At 38.5% G+C, this 21171-nt stretch overlaps 6 protein-coding genes across 13 annotated transcripts; 2 read left to right on the top strand and 4 right to left on the bottom strand.

Annotated features, from left to right (window-relative positions):
• Positions 1-46: 46 nt before the first annotated feature.
• Positions 47-1781, top strand: LOC111492477 (F-box protein At3g12350-like). The gene is made up of 3 exons (XM_023141817.1): positions 47-142; positions 183-1147; positions 1278-1781. The coding sequence occupies exons 2-3, from the start codon at positions 227-229 to the stop codon at positions 1734-1736; spliced, it is 1380 nt and encodes a 459-aa protein (XP_022997585.1). The 5' UTR covers positions 47-142; positions 183-226; the 3' UTR covers positions 1737-1781.
• A 111-nt stretch (positions 1782-1892) lies between these two features.
• LOC111492481 (LIM domain-containing protein WLIM1-like) lies at positions 1893-3002 on the bottom strand. The gene is made up of 5 exons (XM_023141828.1): positions 2756-3002; positions 2589-2685; positions 2476-2519; positions 2314-2403; positions 1893-2243 (listed from the first exon to the last, which is right to left on the bottom strand). Exons 1-5 carry the CDS (start codon positions 2888-2890, stop codon positions 2016-2018), a joined length of 594 nt encoding a protein of 197 aa, XP_022997596.1. The 5' UTR covers positions 2891-3002; the 3' UTR covers positions 1893-2015.
• A 1687-nt stretch (positions 3003-4689) lies between these two features.
• LOC111492012 (A-kinase anchor protein 17A) lies at positions 4690-8642 on the bottom strand. The gene is made up of 5 exons (XM_023141156.1): positions 7920-8642; positions 7694-7835; positions 5846-6005; positions 5181-5375; positions 4690-5023 (listed from the first exon to the last, which is right to left on the bottom strand). The coding sequence occupies exons 1-5, from the start codon at positions 8440-8442 to the stop codon at positions 5018-5020; spliced, it is 1026 nt and encodes a 341-aa protein (XP_022996924.1). The 5' UTR covers positions 8443-8642; the 3' UTR covers positions 4690-5017.
• Positions 8643-8857: 215 nt separating this feature from the next.
• Positions 8858-10163, top strand: LOC111492013. 2 transcript variants are annotated; one of them, XR_002719809.1, is made up of 4 exons: positions 8858-9046; positions 9346-9451; positions 9546-9622; positions 9839-10163. XR_002719809.1 is itself a non-coding variant. In XM_023141157.1 (4 exons), exons 1-3 carry the CDS (start codon positions 8934-8936, stop codon positions 9558-9560), a joined length of 234 nt encoding a protein of 77 aa, XP_022996925.1. In that variant the 5' UTR covers positions 8858-8933; the 3' UTR covers positions 9561-9597; positions 9839-10163. The 2 variants fall into 2 exon arrangements, 1 of the variants encoding a protein (XP_022996925.1); XM_023141157.1 differs by having other exon boundaries at positions 9546-9597.
• Positions 10164-10737: 574 nt separating this feature from the next.
• LOC111492059 (protein NPGR1) lies at positions 10738-15980 on the bottom strand. Of its 6 annotated transcripts, none has more exons than XM_023141227.1 (8): positions 15312-15980; positions 14998-15237; positions 14825-14905; positions 13540-13768; positions 13166-13427; positions 11751-12988; positions 11462-11609; positions 10738-11360 (listed from the first exon to the last, which is right to left on the bottom strand). In XM_023141227.1, the coding sequence occupies exons 4-8, from the start codon at positions 13729-13731 to the stop codon at positions 11050-11052; spliced, it is 2151 nt and encodes a 716-aa protein (XP_022996995.1). In that variant the 5' UTR covers positions 13732-13768; positions 14825-14905; positions 14998-15237; positions 15312-15980; the 3' UTR covers positions 10738-11049. The 6 variants fall into 6 exon arrangements, with proteins under 6 accessions (XP_022996995.1, XP_022996994.1, XP_022996996.1 ...); XM_023141226.1 differs by having other exon boundaries at positions 15361-15980; XM_023141228.1 differs by having other exon boundaries at positions 13540-13763; positions 15361-15980.
• Positions 15981-16406: 426 nt separating this feature from the next.
• LOC111492297 (DAR GTPase 2, mitochondrial) lies at positions 16407-20427 on the bottom strand. 2 transcript variants are annotated; one of them, XM_023141586.1, is made up of 8 exons: positions 20172-20427; positions 19743-19847; positions 19108-19185; positions 18642-18792; positions 18433-18503; positions 18040-18136; positions 17677-17858; positions 16407-16825 (listed from the first exon to the last, which is right to left on the bottom strand). In XM_023141586.1, exons 1-8 carry the CDS (start codon positions 20337-20339, stop codon positions 16574-16576), a joined length of 1104 nt encoding a protein of 367 aa, XP_022997354.1. In that variant the 5' UTR covers positions 20340-20427; the 3' UTR covers positions 16407-16573. The 2 variants fall into 2 exon arrangements, with proteins under 2 accessions (XP_022997354.1, XP_022997355.1); XM_023141587.1 differs by lacking the exon at positions 19108-19185.
• Positions 20428-21171: the final 744 nt, after the last annotated feature.

The raw sequence follows: 21171 nt of genomic DNA, 5'->3' as shown, positions 1-21171 counted from the left end.
TGAAAAGGTTTGTTCGTCCATCTCTTGGAACACTCGTAAATTTGAGTCGGCAGATTACCTCTGACAATCACTTATGGCATCTTCGATTCTGAGAGAATAATTCCTTATTCCAGATTGGATCTTCCCTCACGCACAGGAAACCCCGACTGGAAGTTTATTTGGGTAATTTCATTGGGAAAACTTGGGACCGAATTTTCCGAGGAAATCAATTCATAGAACTGCAAACATGGCGAATCTTAGCTCCGAAATTGACGAAATTGGTTCCTTCTCCTTCACTGACTTCCCGGAAGATGTTCAGTTATGCATCCTCTCCTTCCTCTCCCCCTCCGATATTGCATCTTTCTCTTGCACCTCGAAGAGATTCGTCTCTCTCTGCAGGAATGATAGGAAACTCTGGTTTACTATGTGCGATCGGAGATGGGGTTCCACTACTCAGATCAACAATTGGGGAAAAGGGAAAATCGCTTACAGGTTACTCTATAAAACTCTTCACCAATGGGAGAATCTCATCGGTTTTTGGCGCCGGAGTGGCTCGCCGACCATCGGCGTCTCATCGCCGCCATTGGTGTTCTTCGAATGGGGCCCTGATTTTCTTGCTGGCTCTAGGGTTTCACCGTCAAAGAACGGTACTTACGACGTGTTTAAATCTCCATTTCTATGGATGGGGCTCTCCCCGGAAGCTCAGGCCATGAGTTTCATCGACCCCGATGGACGTTCTGGGTTCGCCGGGAAATTTGGTGATTTAGGAGAATCCGATTTCTCCGATTGCGATTTGATTCCGATAGAATTGAGCTTCATGGGGACAAATCATTTTTCCATTGAGGAAAATCTTACATTGGCTTATCCAAATTCCCCAGAACGAAGGATAAACGGATGCCGCCGAAGTTCCCCAGAAGACAGTTTAGCCGCCGTAACAGATGTGAACGTAGTTGGAAGTGGCTCTCCGGGAAGCTTACTGGACGGATTAATGTCAGAAATTTATCAGCAGTTTGCGAATAGAACCAGCCCGGGAGGGGATAGAGCCTCGAGGAGACAACGGAGAAGGGAGAAGGAAAGGCTAGGAAAGCGGAAGTTGGAAGCAGAGCATTTTGTTAAAATTGTGAATTGCTCGCCCACACCATTGCGGCCAATACAGGGCTTATGGAAGGTGTTGTCCCTCCCTCCCTCCCTCCCTCCCTTGTGTTTATGTACCCTTTTGGGACACTTCTATTTATTTTCTGTTGACATTGATTTCATTCTTGAAATGATATAGCATGGCTTCCTATTTCGTCGTGCAGGGTATCAGTGATGATATGCGCATGGATTTCTATCTTGTTGTATATGATGACATTGGTGGTATTGCCTGTCGGAGAGTTGGGGACTCCTCCGAAGGCCTCTCTAGTTATTCTCCCGTGTTTTGGACATCCAATACTACCTTCTTGGAAGCCCCATTCTCCCTGGAGGAGGAACATTTTCACGACTGCCGAATACATGTTCACCCTCTACCAGCCAATGACATTGATGAGCTAGTGCCTTCAATTGAAAACAAAAGGATCTCTCGCATTCTTCGCGTCAACTCGAGTTATGATCTAGTCCTACCAGACCTGGCTGGAAGTGTTCCGAATCCTCGGAACGTCGAGGGAAGAATATGGCAGTACAGTAACGGGACTTTTGGGTTCGGTTTCCTTAGAGATAATTTTATTATAGATTTGAAGCACATTGCTCGAAATGGTTCGATTCTGGATACTGTGGAATAACTTGTTTGTTGATTCTTCATTTCATTTGATGAGTTCTTTGGCCAACCATAATCTTCATTCAATCTTGTTATGTTGGTTTGAACCCAATTTAGAATATAAACCTTAAAAGAAAGTACTTATAATTATAGGCATCCCTTGGAATTGACAGGACCACGATTCAAATCCACAAACATGAAATATGATGAAAATCAAACAGATCTTGGCGTCTGTTTGAGCATGTTATTTGAATATTTAAGAAACAGCGGGCGAAGAACACACTCTTAAAAGGAGCATCCACAATCAAGCTTCTGAAGCCACCGCTTCGCCATTGATTTTTTCCTTCGATGGTATCTTTTCATGGTCTCCCTCAAGCTGACTCAAGTTTCCTTTCTCCTTGATGAGTTGGATATGGTGGTGCTTGCAGTAAAGTCGCCCCTCATGAGCGATATAGTTGGAAGGGCTGATCGTGCATCCGCCATGGCAGCATTTGAAGCAACTTTTGTGGTATGGAGTTCCATTTACAGTGACCTTCAAACAGAGACCAGTTCATGAAATTAGATCCAGGAAGAACAAAAAAGATTCTGTATATAGTTGTTACCTTTTCTGTTGGATAAACAGTGTTATTACAGCCAAGACATTTATCTCTGGTTCCGCCAAACATGCTAGCTACCTTCTTAGCCGTTGGTTTCTGCTGATGCATTTTCAGATCAAAGGGAGAAATATTAGAAATTCTAACAGGCTCAAGCAATCAGGGAATTACCTCACTATCAACCGGTTTCTCTGGTTTTACGATCTTGGGTGTTCCTAAAAACACAGAAATTAACATGAAAAGTCCGAGAAATCAGATCCATCCAAACAACTTATAATTTGTACCTTCAAAGCTTTTGTCAAGACTGCCAGTCCTCTTAAAGAGCTGATCAAAGTGTGGCCTGCAATAAAGCACTCCCTCAAAGGAATTGTAGTTGCTGAGCTGAAAACAGAGCAACAACTTCAGTTTCCGAGTTCCATCTCCTTCGTTAAACATAGGATAAAAGTTTTACCTTTAGAGTTCCTTTGCAATGGTGGCATCTGAAACAGGCTTTGTGGTAGATGCGGTTGTCGGCGGTCAGCTTGTCGACAAGATAAACGGTTTTTTCGCAAGCCATACATTTCTGGGTTGTGCCTGCAAATGCCATGGGTTGGGAGTGGAAGTGAGCTTTGTTTAGAAGAGTGGGGAGATGAAGCAGAAGGAGAGGATTATATAGATATGATTGATGTCAGTGGGGAAGCAAACAATCATTCCGTTGGATCTTTGGAGCAGACCCAACAACTCGTTTCTTTGATAAAATGTCTCAACCTGTAGCTGTCTTCAAATCAAATCAGTAAAAAAAAAAAAAAAATTAAAGACAAAGAAATCTCAAATTGAATCATGAGGGAGAGGTACGAGCACAATTACTTTATTTAGTATTCCTTCATCATAATTTAAAAATAAAATACATCCTGCTTTTTTTTATTTTGGAAATGGTTTGAAATTTTTTAGTATAATTTGAGAAGTGTTTAAATTACAATTTGATTTCTGTATCATTATGTTCCAACTAAAAAACTTCCTGAATTTAATTGAAATTATACGTGGGACCCTATAGGCTTGTTTTTTAAGTTATTTTTATGAATCTAGTTTTTAGAGTCGGCAATAAGTGGGTAAAAATATATGTAAAAAAAAAATCGAGATAAAAACAATTATGAAGATAGGGTATTGAACCATCAACGTTGAGATGGTATGATATTCTTTTTTTTTTAGGAATAAACAGTCTAAATCCGCTTTCGCCTGTTAGATATTGCCGTCATCCTCACAGTTTTAAAATCGTTGAGAGATCTCACACTTTTATAAGGAACGACTTCGATTAAGGGATTCTCACAATTCCCTCCTCTGGGCAAAGATCTCACACTTTTATAAGAAATGACTTCGATTAATAGATCTCACAATTCGCTCTTCTGGGGAGCTCAACATTCTTGCTGACACACCAACTAGCTAATACCATTTGTAATGATTCAAACTTACTCTATCAGTCTCACAGTTTTAAAACGCATCTATTAAAGACTAATTTTCACTCTTATAATTAATGTTTTGTTCACTTCTCCTTCTCCAACGAATGTGAGATCTCACAATAAAGTTTATGTTAAATCTTAATATGAGGTTCCATCTATTAGAAAAATTATTAAAATAATAATAATAAATAAATAGAGTGATGAGAGGCAGAGGTTGTACCAGTGTGCGTTCCTTGAAAAAACAGAAAGAAAGAATGGAGATGGGATTTGCTGTAAAGGAAGGATGGAAACAAGAGGGGTACATAAGATTGAAAAGCAAAGGCAACAGTTTTAGTTACCTAATGGCTCAGCCTCAGCCTCAGCAGGTGGCCTGCCTGCCTCCCAACTTCGAAAAGCTTCTTTTCTTCATCATTACAGTGACACTTTCTTCATTTGTAAGCCTCAACATTAAAGCTATTGAAAGAATATCACAAACCAACAACGACCCATCATCCTCCTATCAATATTATACTCCAAAATAATGCAATTCCAGAGCTAATAATGTTGCACACAGCTCACCCAGTCAGTGTCCTAAAGAGTTTCCACAAATCAGGTGTATCATACGGGGTTCACCTTATACATTCAGACTAATTTCATAATGTAACGCCTCATCCACAATAGTTGAAGTCAAAGAAATTAGGATATCAAGTAGCATCATAATTCGAGCTAATCACGGTTAACTCTTTTGCCTTCTCAGTTAACCCACTTACTCAAGTCATAATTGTTATTCAATCAGACTTTACCATAATTGAATATGAATCATTAATCATTAATCATATAATTCATATTTCATATCATAATTGCTTAGGGTTAACTGTAAAGATTAGCTGCCATGCACCAAAAGGAGCAGGAGCAGATGATTGAAAAGGTTTTGCATGCAAAATAGAAAATATAAGGAAAAAATAAGATCTCAGGTCTAGCAAAACGAATACTTTTATATCTCCTCTCTGTTAATAAGTTAGCTCGAGCCGGTTTCTTAAACATTTATACAAAATTTTCAGAGGCCAAGGGATTATAATGTGGGCCTGTGGGAGAGAGAAGATACCAGGACGAATATGATGCAACACAGCATCCTGCAATATGAGGGGAGGCATCACATTGTAGAATTTTGTGCAAGAAACAGAAGTCAGATAGTCATTACAAATTGCAGAAAGACTATTTGCGGCTGCAAGAGGTGCAAGTAATGCCAGGAGCAAACTTTAAGCTTTCACTAAGGCAAGCTGCAGACCCAACTTCACCTATTCCTGCGAGATTGATTCATAATCACCATTCACGAGACCATAATGAGCCACAGAACTATGATTACCAATTTCCTAAGATTACGAATATTGATAGAATACAAAATGAGAAAACAGAACCAATTTTCTCCAACTACCATACTTTCATTAGCTGATCACTAACCTTGAACCTCTTGCGCCGTGAATCATCAGGAATGGAGCCAGAATATCGTTGTCTTCTCAAGGCCTCACTCTTAAATTGCCCTGCTGCCATTTCCTGCATTCTGCTGCCATCACCCTGTTGTGGATTTCTTGAGTGTTGGGTAAAGCCATCCTTGTCCCATGTAACCTCATAATCAGCCCAGAGGCGAGATCCTTGCTGCAGTAGCCATTTTGAGTTAGCATTAAGAAGTCTTCCTCAACCCAAAAGGAGATTACAAAAAAAACTCATATAATAGTGCAAAATGTAGAAAGCACACAGTTACAAAGAGGATTGAATTTATGTCATAATCCTCCCTAACTTCATTCATCAATGATATTGGTTGATTCTGACATGTGAGAGAGCATGTAGTTGAAGACATTTCATTCAGGGTTCGGACTAATAAAAATGATAATGTTCATCTTGATCTTACCATCATACTTGCTTACACTACCTAAACCATTTTCACACGTATCATGATACAAATGACCTCTATCTATCTTACATTACAACCGTGGGTTAGTTGTGATTTGTCCTTATACATTGGAGAAGAGTGCTATTTCAATCTTATGGTTACAAAAGAGGTGAAGAGAAAATTAGCCAAGCAACTCCAAATGACTTGATTATAAAATAGAGAGGTAAATTCCAACCTTCTGCAATGAGCGACCAGACAGCACCTTTAGAGCATTGTAAAAGTCCCTGTGTTTCTCAAACTGAACTGTTATTTTACAGTGTAAGCCTGAAATTATGTCTTCTGCATCCTCATTGCCGTCCTTACCAAAAGCATCATCGACAGCAATATTTAGGTTCCTGTAGAGTGTATATTAAAGGGAAAAACATGCTGATGATGAGTCAAAATAAAACTAAACATAAGAAGAACCATACGTAGCTAAAATGGAGGTCATCAATTTCTAATGCTGCAATGCAATACATGCATTATTTCACACCTAAGCTCAGAAGTACAATGTAGATTGTTGGATGATGAAAGTCCCACATCGGATAATTTAGGGAATGGTCATGGGTTTATAATCTAAGAATACACTCTTCATTGGTATGAGGCCTTTTGGGAAGCCCAAAGCAAAGCCATGAGAGCTTATGCTCAAAGTGGACAATATCATACCATTGTGGAGAGTCGTGTTCGTCTAACATGGTATCAGAGCCATGCCCTAAACTTAGCCGTGCCAATAGATTGGCAAATCCTCAAATGTCGAACAAAGGACTCCAAAAAGGAGTCAAGCCTCGATTAAGGGGAGGCGTGCTTTGTTCGAGGGGAGGTGTTGGATGATGAAAGTCCCACATCGGTTAATTTAGGGAATGGTCATGGGTTTATAATCTAAGAATACACTCTTCATTGGGGTGAGGCCTTTTGGGAAGCCCAAAGCAAAGCCATGAGAGCTTATGCTCAAAGTGGACAATATCATACCATTGTGGAGAGTCGTGTTCGTCTAACATGTTGGATGATGAAAGTCCCACATCGGATAATTTAGGGAATGGTCATGGGTTTATAATCTAAGAATACACTCTTCATTGGTATGAGGCCTTTTGAGAAGCCCAAAGCAAAGCCATGAGAGCTTATGCTCAAAGTGGACAATATCATACCATTGTGGAGAGTCGTGTTCGTCTAACATGGTATCAGAGTCATGCCCTAAACTTAGCCGTGCCAATAGATTGGCAAATCCTCAAATGTCGAACAAAGGACTCCAAAAAGGAGTCAAGCCTCCTTGAAGGTACGAAGGCAGTCAAAAATGACTAAGACTCCAAAGGAGTCAAGCCTCGATTAAGGGGAGGCGTGCTTTGTTCGAGGGGAGGTGTTGGATGATGAAAGTCCCACATCGGTTAATTTAGGGAATGGTCATGGGTTTATAATCTAAGAATACACTCTTCATTGGTATGAGGCCTTTTGGGAAGCCCAAAGCAAAGCCATGAGAGCTTATACTCAAAGTGGACAATATCATACCATTGTGGAGAGTCGTGTTCGTCTAACATGGTATCAGAGCCATGCCCTAAACTTGGCCGTGCCAATAGATTGGCAAATCCTCAAATGTTGAACAAAGGACTCCAAAAAGGAGTCAAGCCTCCTTGAAGGTACGAAGGCAGTCAAAAATGACTAAGACTCCAAAGGAGTCAAGCCTCGATTAAGGGGAGGCGTGCTTTGTTCGAGGGGAGGTGTTGGATGATGAAAGTCCCACATCGGTTAATTTAGGGAATGGTCATGGGTTTATAATCTAAGAATACACTCTTCATTGGTATGAGGCCTTTTGGGAAGCCCAAAGCAAAGCCATGAGAGCTTATGCTCAAAGTGGACAATATCATACCATTGTAGAGAGTCGTGTTCGTCTAACATAGATGACCTCTTGGTTCCTACAGTATTAGTGCAGAGACGCCAATACCATTATACAACGAAGGAGTTCATCGAATTGAGCTTGGCACCAATTTGGAAGAAGATGAAGCAAATGGTCAAACTATAAATGACATGCAAAATAAATCAGAGGCAAAACCTTATCTTTCCAAATGTAGAAAAGATGGTATGTGTGACCAACATGGAGGGCTTTGACGAAACCCGAGGCTCGGCAAACCACCTTGATGGAGCACCCCTCAAGGTAATGGTATCAGGTCCTTGGTTCCCATTTCTCGAATATCCTAAGGCAAATTCAGGACAATCACAGACCAAAGCTTACTGCGTAAACACCATTAACAATTTAAAGGACGCTGAAATTCGCTTACCACGATTCCCAAATGCGTAAAAATCCCCCCAAGCCGTCTTCATTGCCTCAAAATTATCAGATTCCGGTATAACGACTGTGAGTTTGAATTTGAACCCCTCAAGATTCAGCTCAATCCCATCCAATTTCTCAACCAGGAATCGCCTCCAATCCAAAAACTTCTTCTCCAACACCGTGATTTCCTCTTCCTCCTCCTCATACCTCTTGTAAGCACTTTTCAAAAATCCAAGATCTCGCACGAAGAGAGTACCGCGAGCAAGTGGGTCTTCGCGCTTGCGTGTCTTAACTTCTTTAATGCGTTTGATCACCAAATCCTCCTCAGGGACAATTACCGGAACCGAAAGCGAAGTCTTGAGAAAGTCAATGAGAGCTCGCTTCAACTTCCACTCATCAAGGGATTTACTCACTGAAGGGCTCGACGGATAGACTGTGAAGTTGAGTCTCAGACGCGGCACCAGCTTAAGACCACTCTCCATCTCTAACGTTTCTGTGGGAGGTAGCAACTCCAACGGTTTGACCGTCATTCTCGGTCCCCTCTCTCTCTTCACAGACCTGTCACTGTTACTAAATTAGGGTTTCGCTTAGCTCCTCCGCCACACCAACGACCAACGAGAAGAACGATAGCCTACGCCACGCCGTCAGGGGTTGGATTCAGCTCCGGCTACTATAGAGTATTTTAGGCCTTTTTATTCATTTCTTTTTTTCGAAGGAGCGATATGTTTTAATTATAATTCGAATTCACTTTTATCTTTGAATTTTAAAATTCGTTCTAAAATATCTACGCTAATATGTGGAAATATTGAACTAAAATTGCGTATCGACGATACGACACCGTATAGATAGAAATCTTATCCGTAACGGAAAAGCGGATAATGCCATGGCACTGTCAGATAACGTCGGGTGTTGTACAGTAAATCCTAACCGTCCAATAAAATACGAATTCCAAAAAAGTAAAATTGGTAGTGAAAATACCGATTGGAGATCTTGGAAAAAACCTGCAAGTGCAAGCAAAGCGATGGGGCAATGCGCAAGTTGCCTCGACGAAGGCCAAGAGCAAGAGAGGAAGGAGGAAGAAAGATTGGCCTCCGTCGAAGCTCGCGCCAAAGCTGCTGAAGCCGCTCAGAAAAGGTAATTTCCTCTCCCCCTCACCTTTTTAACTTTCTTTCATAATTTCTGTACATGTTCCTTCTTGTTCAATTGGAACAGCTGATCATAATGATTAGGGCTTTCGTTTGATCCTTATGTTTTAAAGTAGATTTCGAAAAAATGAGTTTCGTTTTTTAAAAATACACTTTTGGTACGTTAATTGATTATTCATGCCAAGGATATAACATCCATCGTTAACTAGAAATGAGAATTTCAAATTAGGAACTATGATGGGAATCCTCCATGTTTTTATGCTGAAAAATGATATTAAATACTTGCAGGCAAGAAGAATTTGAAAAATCTGCTGCAGGAAGGGCTGCACGTGCTCAGTTGGCCGCAAATGCAAAGCAATCTGCTAACACTAACAAGGGAGAACCAGTTCTTAAGGTCATTATACTTTCACTCATAGAAGTTGTTTCACGCTATTTCTTGGAGCATTTCGATGATTTTAAAACTTCCTTATTGTTTTTTGTGGATGCAGTGGAGTATGGGGTGAGGTCGTGCTCTATTGTCAGCTTCGCTTCTTTTTCGCTGTAAGTGAAATTTGTAAGCACCTATGTATGTTTATCACTGGGAGATTTTGTAGTACTAAGACCCTATGCCTGAATGATCATCCTATATTTTCTTTTTATATCACTTGCTTAAAATTATAATAAGCTTTTCTTCATGTTATAATAAGCTCCTCTTCATGTAATGTGGTTACAGATTTCACTTGCATTACAATGTAATGAATCTTGTTTGTTTACCTACTGAGAGCAAATTTCATTCGTGCAGTTCTAATGAAAAGGAAAAAATTGTATATTTATCCGCGATCCTGGGCTCCTCTTGTACAAAGCAACTTGTGTATACTCCCAAGTCTCCCAAGGCAGAAGTTATTGAATGGAACTTCAGTCTTGTATTTGTTATTCATGAATCAATGAAACCAAATAAGTGTGCAGACTTATATATTTTTTTACACTGTTCTTCCCTGTAAATTTACTCCATGCTTTGCTCACTTGGTAAAACCTTGTCCATGATGATATCATTATTTGCCAAGATTTTCCGTTGTGCTCCATCGGCTGTTATATACTTTCTCATATCATGGCAGTGATTATGTCGAGTTGAAATGCTTTCGCTATTGTGTTGGATAACTTGTTCACATTCAATAAGTTGCTTGAATTTCTTAGATATGTCAATATTGTTGGATATTGACGTTTACACGTTAATTGATGAGAGCTCAGTTACAAGATCCAAAATTTTAGATAGCGAGTCAATATGGACAATTTTGGCAGGCTTCCAGTTTTTCTAGCTACAGAGTTGCTATCAGAAGTCGGGCCTTGGTGGGTTCCCAACACGGGAAAATGCCTGTGATGTATCCTTTGACATGTCGGGAGGCTTTTCTGATGAGCAGTCATTGCCAGTCAGTCATTTTGGTTCTTGACTTTCATGGTTCAAGCATCACAGATTCACACCCAACAACTTTTATCTTTTGGTTTGCTTTACAAACATTGCTTCGACAATTATCGTACCAACTTTGAATACTTAAATCATGTTATTTTATTATTTTATTGGATGAAACATAACAGAGCTTAAAATTCACTACAATCCCGGCTACTTGCTTGTTTCGATTCCTTTTAGGCATTAATGAAGTTCAAACTAGATTTTGAAGCGGGAAACAAAGTGGATGCTTGAAAAGGAGAAAAACACTGCAACAAAATGTGCTATTTACTCAATAGACTACTAAATCCTTGATTTGTTACACACAATCAGTTGATTTGAACATGCAGAATTTGGAACTGTAAGTCTACCCTAAAATCTGGCCCAGTGTTTGTTCCAACATTCCCTCAGTTTTCAACAGATTATGAGAGGTCAAGGAAAAGAATGGAGAAGGAAAGAAAATTGATGGAATAGGCTGGTGGCACAACCAATGCAATAATTGACCTTTCATATCTGCTCAACTTCCCCAAAACTCTTCCTCTCAGAAGGTGGACAAAAAAAAGATTCTTTTAGATGAAACTCTGAGGAGGAGCTGATAATTGGAGTTCATGTGCGGCTTGAAAAAAATCTGCAGCTTGAAGCAACAAACCTTCCATTTTGGAGAGCACTCCAAGGTTGAACCATGCTTCATGGCTTGTAGGATCCAATCTTACAGCATTCATCAACAAGCTGCGTGCAATTGGAAGTGATTGGTTACCGCATTTCATCAATACTTCTGCTGTTGAGATGATACTCGGAATATAATCAGGATCAACCGATAGAGAGAGAGAGTATGAAACAAGTGCTTCCTTGTATAACGATCGAGCCTCAAAATACTTGCCTGCAATGGTTTTGGTTCAGTTTATAACTTATATTGTAGATATTTGCCAACCATTTCATAACAAAAGATACAATTAAAATGATTGAAAAAAATAGTTCTACCTGTTGTATGCCAACCTCTGGGGCAATGAAGATTTAATGTTCTGGCTTTGTTCAGGCAAATTTCTGCATCCGCCCAGGAAGCAAGTTTTGAATATATGGCAGCCAAATCCTGCCAGGCTGCCCGTTCTAAGGCACGTTCTGCCGCTGCCTGCAAAAGAGAGATTTTAGAAGGTGTTGATCTCTTCCTGATGTGGAAAAGGGTCGCAGGAAAGATTATCAGGGCGTGCCTAACTGTACCATGGAGTGAATACAAACATAATATAGAAACAATTTAGAGTGGGGGCAAAACCTCTAGTTCCAAGTCCTTGGATTGGTTAAGGTTCGTAGCCTGAAGCTGAAGTTCATCTCGTGCTTGAATTAGTGCTAGCAAGATTCTGTAGGTTTCTATTGCTTGCTTTGGCTGTTCCTGAGCAATTTTGAGGACAGCTTTCAATCGAAGAAATTCCAATTGATCCATCCTCTCAGCTTCGTCCAAAGCAAAATCAACTATGGTTTCAGCGTCCTTGAGTCGCCTCTCAGCTGAGAGTATGAGGGTCAAAAGCTTCCAACCTCTTCCGGAACCATCAGCCACCATATTTGAGTACGCCATTGCACTGTAGAAGGCAGCATCAAGATTTCTCTGCACAGCATTTTCCAAGCTAATGTTGAACATTACTTCTGGATCATGCCTCCTACCGAGAGAAGAAACTCTTAGGGAGTTCAATGATTCTTTTTGGAAAAGAGCTCTTTCAGAGTCTGATACAGAAGCTCTTGCTGCATTCCCATAGCAAACACCTAAAAATTTGTGGGATTCAGCATTGAAATGTTTACTGTGTTCACTGGCCATATCGATCATTCTACTAGCACATTTTATTCCATCACGTGCATATTTTGTATCCTCTGAACACAATTTTGCAAGCAACAAAAATGAATGAAAATGGGGCTTCTGCTTTACTTCAGAGGAACCGCAAACTTTCATTAGAAGGTTCAAAGCTGTTTCATTCTGTCCTGCCGCATTGTAACATAGAGCAAGAAAGTACCACCTCTCAGCTCGACTATATATTCCAGGAAGAATCTGCTCCACGTGCTCAGCCAATAATTCAAACTGTCTTGTGATAGAAAGTGCAAAAGTCAGATGATTCATAATCTCTGGATCCCAGTTTATTTCCTGCATCACCACTTTCCTCATGAGTATTAGCAACAAAAGGATTGCTTCTTCTACATTATTTTTAGGTGTTCTTGGACCGAATACATAAAACTTAAGGGGAAGGCTTGCTTCAACACCTCCGTAGAGTAATGTGCCAGCCAATTCTTTCTCTATGGCAGCCAACTTGTTTGGATCTAGATTCCATGGTTTAACAAGGACTCTGCGGTAGGCGTTTATGGCCTCGTCAAGATAACCACCCTTAATCCACAAAGTAGGCAGTAATTCCAAAGCTTTGTGTAACATTTCCTGAAATTTGCAGTCTTCCCCAATAAACTCGGGCATTCCATTAGGCAAAGCTGATTCCACTGTATCAAGAATTATCCTGCATTCTTTCGCAGACTCTGATGAACAAGAAAGAATTATGATCAACAGCACAGTCAGACTGATAACAAGAGAAATTGTAGTATCTATTGCATTGTTCATCTTGCTAACCAATCATAACATAACGCTGTTACAGAACATTGTCTTCAAAATATGACATAAAACTATAGTAAGAAAAGTGAACAAGAGAAATTTACCTATATATCTGCCAAGTTCCTCCAGTGATTTTGCCTTGAGTAGAATTGCTTCAAGTAGTAGGCTAACAGAATGCATGGACAGTACACCAGTAGGGGGGGCACTGTCACCTTTAGGACGAGGTTTTTCCTCTCTTATCTTTTCGGTGATTGCCTTAACCATTCTTGGCGTCAAGGATCTAATGCCTATACCTTGAAATACCTGTAGGGCAGCATCAAAATTTCCTCTTTGATATTCAAGCCTCCCCAGTAAAGCTCTGGCTTCCTAGTTTGAAAGTGGACAGAATGTATCTTATAAGACGATGAGATGAAGCCAAGAAATCAAGAAAAGATGAGCTTATTTGGTCAAAGAGATTTGAAAAGAGAAATGAACGCACCTCGTAGTTTAATGAGAGAGCTTCTTTTAAAGTGGATTCAACTTCATCTACTTGAGAATCTTCAAATTTCAAATCCCAGTCTCCAGTTCTCGAGGAAAGACAACTGGCCGAGAAATCCCTCGTCGCTAGTGACTCCGGGGACTGTGGTGGCTCTTCAAACTTGAATTGCTCTCCTGAACAAGCGCACAGCATCTTTTCCAGGATGGGTTGAGAACTTTGATGGTCTTTGCTAATAATGCGATGAAATTCACTATATCAGGTAATTATTCGAGTTCAATCATGAACGAATTCTAGCGATTCTACAGAGTAATCGACTAAGAAATAAAAACGTTGGGCAAAAAGGGTACTGTTGAGTGGTCTTTGAACTCTAGGATTCGATTTTCGAGTAAAGTAAACTGGAAAAAAGGACCTTTGTTTTGCTTTTACCGTATAGGAAACGGCGAGGACAAATTCGGGAATGAAATAGTGGGAAGACGATGGAGGAATAGAAGCTCAGTAATACAAACTTAGGGGCAAACTGTAATGTTTGATTAATGACAAAGAAGAACAAGACAATAAATGCGGGAAACAAGAAAGAAGATGAAATGGACGACACGAGCAAGAAGACCATCGCATCTTTTTGGACTTATTCCTTCAAAAAAAAAACAAAAAAACAAAAACTCCGTGATTTTGAAATGGAAACACACCAACGTGAGAACTTCCACTCTTTCCCCAGTCTCTTCCTTTCTATTCCGAGCCTGAAGCGATTGGAGCTTCTTCATTCAAGACCATCCATTGCAAAGCATGTGAGATGGTTTTCGAGTTTGAGATCTGAGTCATATGCTGCTACCTTGACATGGCCTTTTCCTTTTCTCTCCTCTTTTTTTGTGTATGATGACATTATTAGTGCAGAAAGGTCTGTCTATGTTGGAAGGGCTTTGTGCCTACAGGGACAGAGCCGCAGATGCCTATGGATTCCCTCAGTTTACTCTCTCTCCATTGGTTTGAGGTTTGATGGGTTCCATTTTTCTTTATTCTTTTCATTGAAAAGTTCGTGGCTTTTTAATTTATTAAAGTAACCCAGATGGCAGAAACTGTAAATTTATTCTCTACATACATTCAGCAGCAAAAACCTCGATTCATGCTATCCGACAATAAGAAATTTGAAAAAAGAACTTGTATAATAGTTTATGATTTGGGGAAATTATAATCACTGACCTAACATCAAACCCCATTAATGATAATCATCATATAAAATAGATCAAGCTTTCACAAAATACTTTAAAAAGCACCAACAATTTCTCACCTATTAGTTTAATTCCAAGTGCCTTCCAAACAGTGGAGCAGCCAACACCAGCCAGAGGATGAACAGCACGTGATATTCCACCTGTCAGATTGAATCGAATGGGCGTAATGAGTAATCCCTGTGCAGCATTAAGAACGAGAATCCAGTAAAAAGATAAATAAATAAAATATCACTTGGGCATTTAAACAAACATCTGGCGTATGCTTAGATTATGGTTGCTAATCACTTTTTGACTAATCTCTGAACTTCCTTCCTTTTCTTACAACTTTTTGTTTCCAGACGTCAAAAAGCACAAATCGATGCACAAACAGTGAAATAGACTGATCACTGCCTAAAATGGCGATTCAAGTTTCGCCCTCATTTCTCCTCCGGTTCAATGCTCCCACTCAATCGGTTTCTTCAGACAGAGCTCCCTGTGGCGAATGGCGATACACAATCAGTTTTGTCAACATTTCGAAAACAAACGAAGATCATTATTAATGCGCACCAAATGGTTTGGGCCGAAAGAAGCGAGAAAGAGAGAAAGAGAGAAAAACCAAGAGAAGTGGGTCTGAGATTTGAAGTTGTCGCTATGCGCCCACATTCTATAAAATGAGCTTCAGTCCAGCGCTCTGTAACTCAGAATCCTTACAGCTTTGAAGAAAACAGAGAGCCCCACAAACCCATTAGTTTTGAACATTAGCTGTCGATGATCGGCGCAGCATCTTCCCCAAATTTGATAGAATTACAATGCACAATGACACGATTGAAGCTTTTGGACCATTGTTGCCAGGAAATTATGGAGGGGGTTATTATTGAGCAAGAATTTATGTTTGTACCGAAAATCTACCACTATAATAATGATTTGGAGGTGGCCCAAGAGGCCTAGCAATCTGCGCTGTCCATCATAGGGGCATAGGAAGGTGGTTGCAATTGCAAGTCCCGCTGACAGTTCACGTGATGGAGCATCAGTTTCAAAGGCTTCACTCACACTTCACTTCGATGCCATTGTAAGAAACAATTGTGACAAAAAAGAGTCGATGGTTTAGACTTCACTTCATTTTAAGTCACTCCATTTTCAATATTCTTGATTTCTTTTGTACATTTCAGAGAAAAGAAAGGTTCGGAAGTTGAAACTGACAACCTTCAACAAAAGTTTCTAATTTGATGGCAGGGAGGATTTAATATTTTAAATGCCTAAATTTGTAAATAAAACTTTAAAGTAATGTTCTAATAATTGACAACTATGCATACCTGTAAGATACCATTCTTTTTCGATTGTTCAATTATAGCTCCAAAATTAAACGTACTTTTCATAGAAAAAATTTCAAACTTTACACTTTTACATTAAAAGTAAGAATAAATAAAATAAGATCTTATAAATAGGTTCAATTATTCTGATTTCATTGAATAACTTACTTGAGTAGTTATTTTCTTTTTTCATTTTTTGACTGAGTAGTTGTATAACTTTAATGCGAAAACTATCTCTCTTAATAGATTTCGAGTTAACATTTTTATTTTTAGATGTATATTACCTTCTATACTAAAAACTTTTCATCCCTAAACTGTTAAAAACAAATTCATACGTCTTCAGCACACATTCTTTAATTAAATTCAGTACAAGAATTATTGATAATATAGTACTAAAATCTTTTATATAAAATATAAAAAAAAATTAAAAATATGTGAGACTAGAGATTTAACCTCCTACCTTCAGTTCAACGTTACAATGACATAACACTTGAAAAACATAGTTTTACAAGATTTTGTTCACTGGGTATTATTAGGTAAAGAATCAAGTGTGTAACGACCAAGCCTCCCAGTGCGATAAAGATTCAGAAGTTTAGAAGCAACCTTGATAGGAGAATCATTGTCAAAACCCATAGGAACGTGCAAAGCTTTGTGCAGAGCAAGCAATTGTGTCTCAATAAGATTTCCCATGCCCTTTTTATCCTCCAAATTACCATCAAAAGTGGAAATGGTCTCAAAGAGAATTCTACGAACATCATTTACAATAATGTCCTGCACGGACAGCCAAGCAAACCATTTTAGCCCAGTGGCATTTTACCTACACTGCCATCAACTTGAAATGTATATAATATAGTATGTTCTTAAGCCTACAGTCGGGCTGTTTATCCCACCGTATTCTCAGATCTCTCACATTGGGAGTTTTACTTCTAAAGGCAAGTTAGTCAAATGTAAGCTAAAAGCTACAAATCAACACATCCTAAGATAAAAACTGACAAGAAGAGTGATCAACTACAGTCTTGTACCAATCTTGCATTGACAAGGACCTAGAAAGTATCCCGCTACTTTCTGCAGCAGATTTTAAATACACCTTCAGGGTAAAGTTTGAGAGAGCGCATAACTTTTTAACTTACCAGTTACTTCTATTACAGATAATAAGCATATCGCTGGTTTGACAGGTAACCTTAAAAATTTTAAATCAATAAGCTACTTTAATAAGGAATGAACTGTTGAGGCTCGCTAATAAAAAAACTTCACAATCTTTATAAGATATATGAGTCAATCCTCTCATTGCCAATTGGTTTTGAGAAGAAACTTCATAGTTATCTAATAGGTATTAGAGTGTACGAAGTTCAAAAGGCATTCGGTCCAAAAAAGAAATTGGATTGACCCTAGAATAAAGAACTAAAAGAGGACAATCTTGAGGGGGGATGTTGAGGATCTCATGCTTCTTGTGGCTAATTCATTTTGAGATGTAACTCCATGTTTATCTAATATCAACCACGTGTCCTCTCTCTAATAATGGAGGGAGACAATGTGAAAAGTAAAGACATCTACGTAGACTTTTAATTGTCAAATAAACATGCATGAATTAGGTTCAGGATACATGCATAATGCTTTTATACCTGCGTATGATCAGACGGATACCCCCTTTTCCGTTTCTCTAAACTTGAGCAAGTTGAACACTCCAACAAGCTGTCCGTGGCAGACAAATTTCCCCACTTCTTATATTTATCACTTGAGTTGATAAGAGTTAAAAGGAACTGTACTAGTACTTGTTCCCCGACTAAAATGTCTCTAATTGCCCCTGCAGTTTGGAGGCAAAACAAAAAGGTAAAGTTTCAAGATTCTCAATCGTCTTCAGTCTCTGAACTAGATTTTAAAAAATGCAATTATGTTTTATCACTTCATATGCATGTTTCAGTATCTTTCAGTGGCCTAAATAATTTATGAAGGAAGATGGATGAATTGGCTACATAATACTATACCTGTTAAAGCAAGCTTGGAACAGACCTCGATGTTGAGAATCTTGGGAGGAAAAATTCCAGGGGTGTCTAATACATAAATATTGGGATGACTAGCTATCTGTAATTCAAAGCAACTTCAAAACGAAATTCAAAATTTTATGCAAAAATGAAATACACATTATCTTTGCTTCTACAAGCAATAGATGATATTCATAACAGTAGTTCGATTTGATATCTTTTCTTGACTACCCACAATTAGAAATTTGTACAATACTACCCCATTTTAAGTCTGGTGCAATCCAAAATATGCTATTGTAAAAATCTGAATGAACATCTCAACAACTGTGTCAGTAACCAGAAGATAGTAAGACAACTTCACAGCCTACTACAATGTTGAGGAGACAAGTGACATACCTTCAAGCTGCTGATATTTTTTGTTTCACCAGGCTGCGGACTCACTATAGCATTCTTCAACTTCCCTTTTTCTGTGAGGTGAGCAGTTCTTCAAAATGTGACAATAGCTATTCTTTGTTATTAGATAAATAACAATCATCATTCATCCAAACAGTTCCAGGATCAACTGCTCTAGAAAACTGAAATTCTGTACAATTTAAGATATGTACCTGCTGCACTAATTCTCCCAATTTGATGCAGAGAGTTGGCAAGGGCCGACTTACCAACATTTGGAATTCCAACAAGCATCATCGTGGTGGCATGACTAGAGTGACCGCTCTTCTTCAATTCTCTAACTCTAGCTTGAAGAAAAGTCAAGAACTGTATGAAGTGAACCATCGTCATTCGGCAATCGCTATTAGACAAAAACAAATAAGTCCATTCAAAAGATTAAACAACTAATGGATTGTCCCACGGAGAGAAAGTATCAATTGCAAAATGGAAAATAGAAATTACCTTTAGTAAGCACTTAATTTTGCATGAAAAACAAGGTTAGAGAAAAAAAAAATGCACATATTGTCAAGACATCTTACCCTTGCTGCCACCATCATTTATAAGCCAGAAAGAAAAAGGAAAATAAGTAGCTCAAACAAGATAGCAAAATGAACACAAAAAGATTACACCTTAGTTCTTTACCTCCCTAATATTCTCTTTATTATGGGAATTAACGCCATAAGAGATGCAGTTGTGGTCTTCAAATAATCGGGTCCAGGCCTATTGATAGAGTGAAGTATAAACATGTGAAAAAATAGATACTGACTGATAAATCATTTTGAATATGATTCAAGTCGTAAATGAATAAATCACCTCATAAATGGTATGTCGATTGATTGGTGTAAAATGTTAGCTAAGTACAAATCTCTTTCATATACTGTATTGTAATTCTTTCTTTTCATAAGAAATAAATAATTATTTCTATCGAAAGAAAATCGCAAGGTCAAGTAAGTGACTGGGGATCCGACTTAAAACCAAAAGGGAAAAAAAAAACTCTTAGATATGTGAAAATCATAACAATGAAAAATTATAAAACCCCTGGGCGATCATTGATTGTAACTTGGACAAACGATAACTTCCATTCCACAGATATTGCATTTGTATCTTATGCTCTTCTCTCCCCCAAATATCCCACAAGATTGTCATTATTGTGTTCATTAAAAAAAAACTAGGAGATAGACATCAGAAGCATATCACATGAAGACTTGAAAGTAACTCCAGGTGTAAAAGCTAAGCTAAAATGACCGATAATCACGGAAGTTACAGAAGTTCCGAACCTCTGTCTGTGATCGATCCGCCAGGTCCGTCTTGTTCAATATAATGATTCGTTTTGATGACGGTAGATAATTTTTCATGAGTTCATATTCAGACGTCTTCGGAATCTGAAAACATAACAAAACAAAGCAATAACACCGAGAGGAATAATCAAATATTTTCAGTGATTCTTTCCCTCCTTCAGAATAATAAACGTAATCGTTCATCTTCGTTACAACTTCATTGTTCGTAAATAATTTTACCGAAGACGAACCGAAACGCCACATATAGGAATAAACAAATCCAGGTTTCCGAAAGGATTGAACCTATAAAGGTAACAAATAGATGTACCAAAGCTACGAATTGAGCAGACATTTCAACGAACACTTGAAATGTCAATACGAAATCAAACAACATGCAATGAAGCGAGTAAAAAATAGTAGGACCCATACCCTAGCATCTCTAACTTCGAGAACAAAATCGACTAGTGGAATTCGTTCGACGACAGCGCGAGAAGCAGCCGCCATGTGAGGATCGTACCATCCGCTGGTGATGCGGCTTCCGATAGCCGCTTCGTTAATAGCCGAACCTATTTTTCTCATCAACGTTGCCGCGTCCATTTAGGCTCCAAAACTTCAAAATCGACGTGTAGACTCGAAAGGTTATTTGGTCTTTCGCGGGTCGAAAGAGAGATCCTCTACGACCGAGTTGAAGTATCCTTTAGATAAATTAGAGAAAATATATTTGAAGTTTATACTTCATTTTAAAAATTCTCTACTTCTTTTAAAAGTTTTATTAATATTTAAACTTAAAAAAAAATCACTTATTTCAATAGAAATGAAAGAAAGGATGATTTCAGACAATTTGAACAACGTAAATACTATATTAAAGCATGGATTAAGATTATATAATTTTAGTTTATTATATATACCTTTAACTTATATAATAATCTACTATACGTATATAAATATCTCCTATATATAATATATATATATATATATATATATATATATATATATATATATATATATATTTCAAAGTAGATAAGATCATTTTTATTATCATTATAAGCTATACTAACCCTTGCCAAACTGTGAATGGGCCGACCTTGTCCACCTGTCGTATTGGTTGTAAACGAACAGATATCATTTTATTCTTTATCAGCTATAATATCAACATTCTAAGTCCGTGTTGAAGTTGCCCTGGTAGGTTAGGTTAGCTTAGCTTGGCTGTCTACCTTTTGTTTATCGAATTGGATAGAAAACTTGGGTCTCTTTTATAATCTCACATTATGATTAGGAAAAACAAAATTATATGGATTATAATCCTGACCGGCTTTTTTCTCCTTTGGAAAGAGAAGCAGCGTGCTACCCCAGTAACAACGTACAGACGAGAGAGGGACACGAGGCCGTTAACGATATTTAAAAAAAAAAAAAAAAAAAAAAAAAAAAA

Source organism: Cucurbita maxima, unplaced genomic scaffold (assembly GCF_002738345.1).
Source record: "Cucurbita maxima cultivar Rimu unplaced genomic scaffold, Cmax_1.0 Cma_Scf00017, whole genome shotgun sequence".
Taxonomy (NCBI): domain Eukaryota; kingdom Viridiplantae; phylum Streptophyta; class Magnoliopsida; order Cucurbitales; family Cucurbitaceae; genus Cucurbita; species Cucurbita maxima.
Note: the sequence above shows the minus strand (reverse complement) of the source record. Positions and strands in the feature narration are given on the sequence as shown.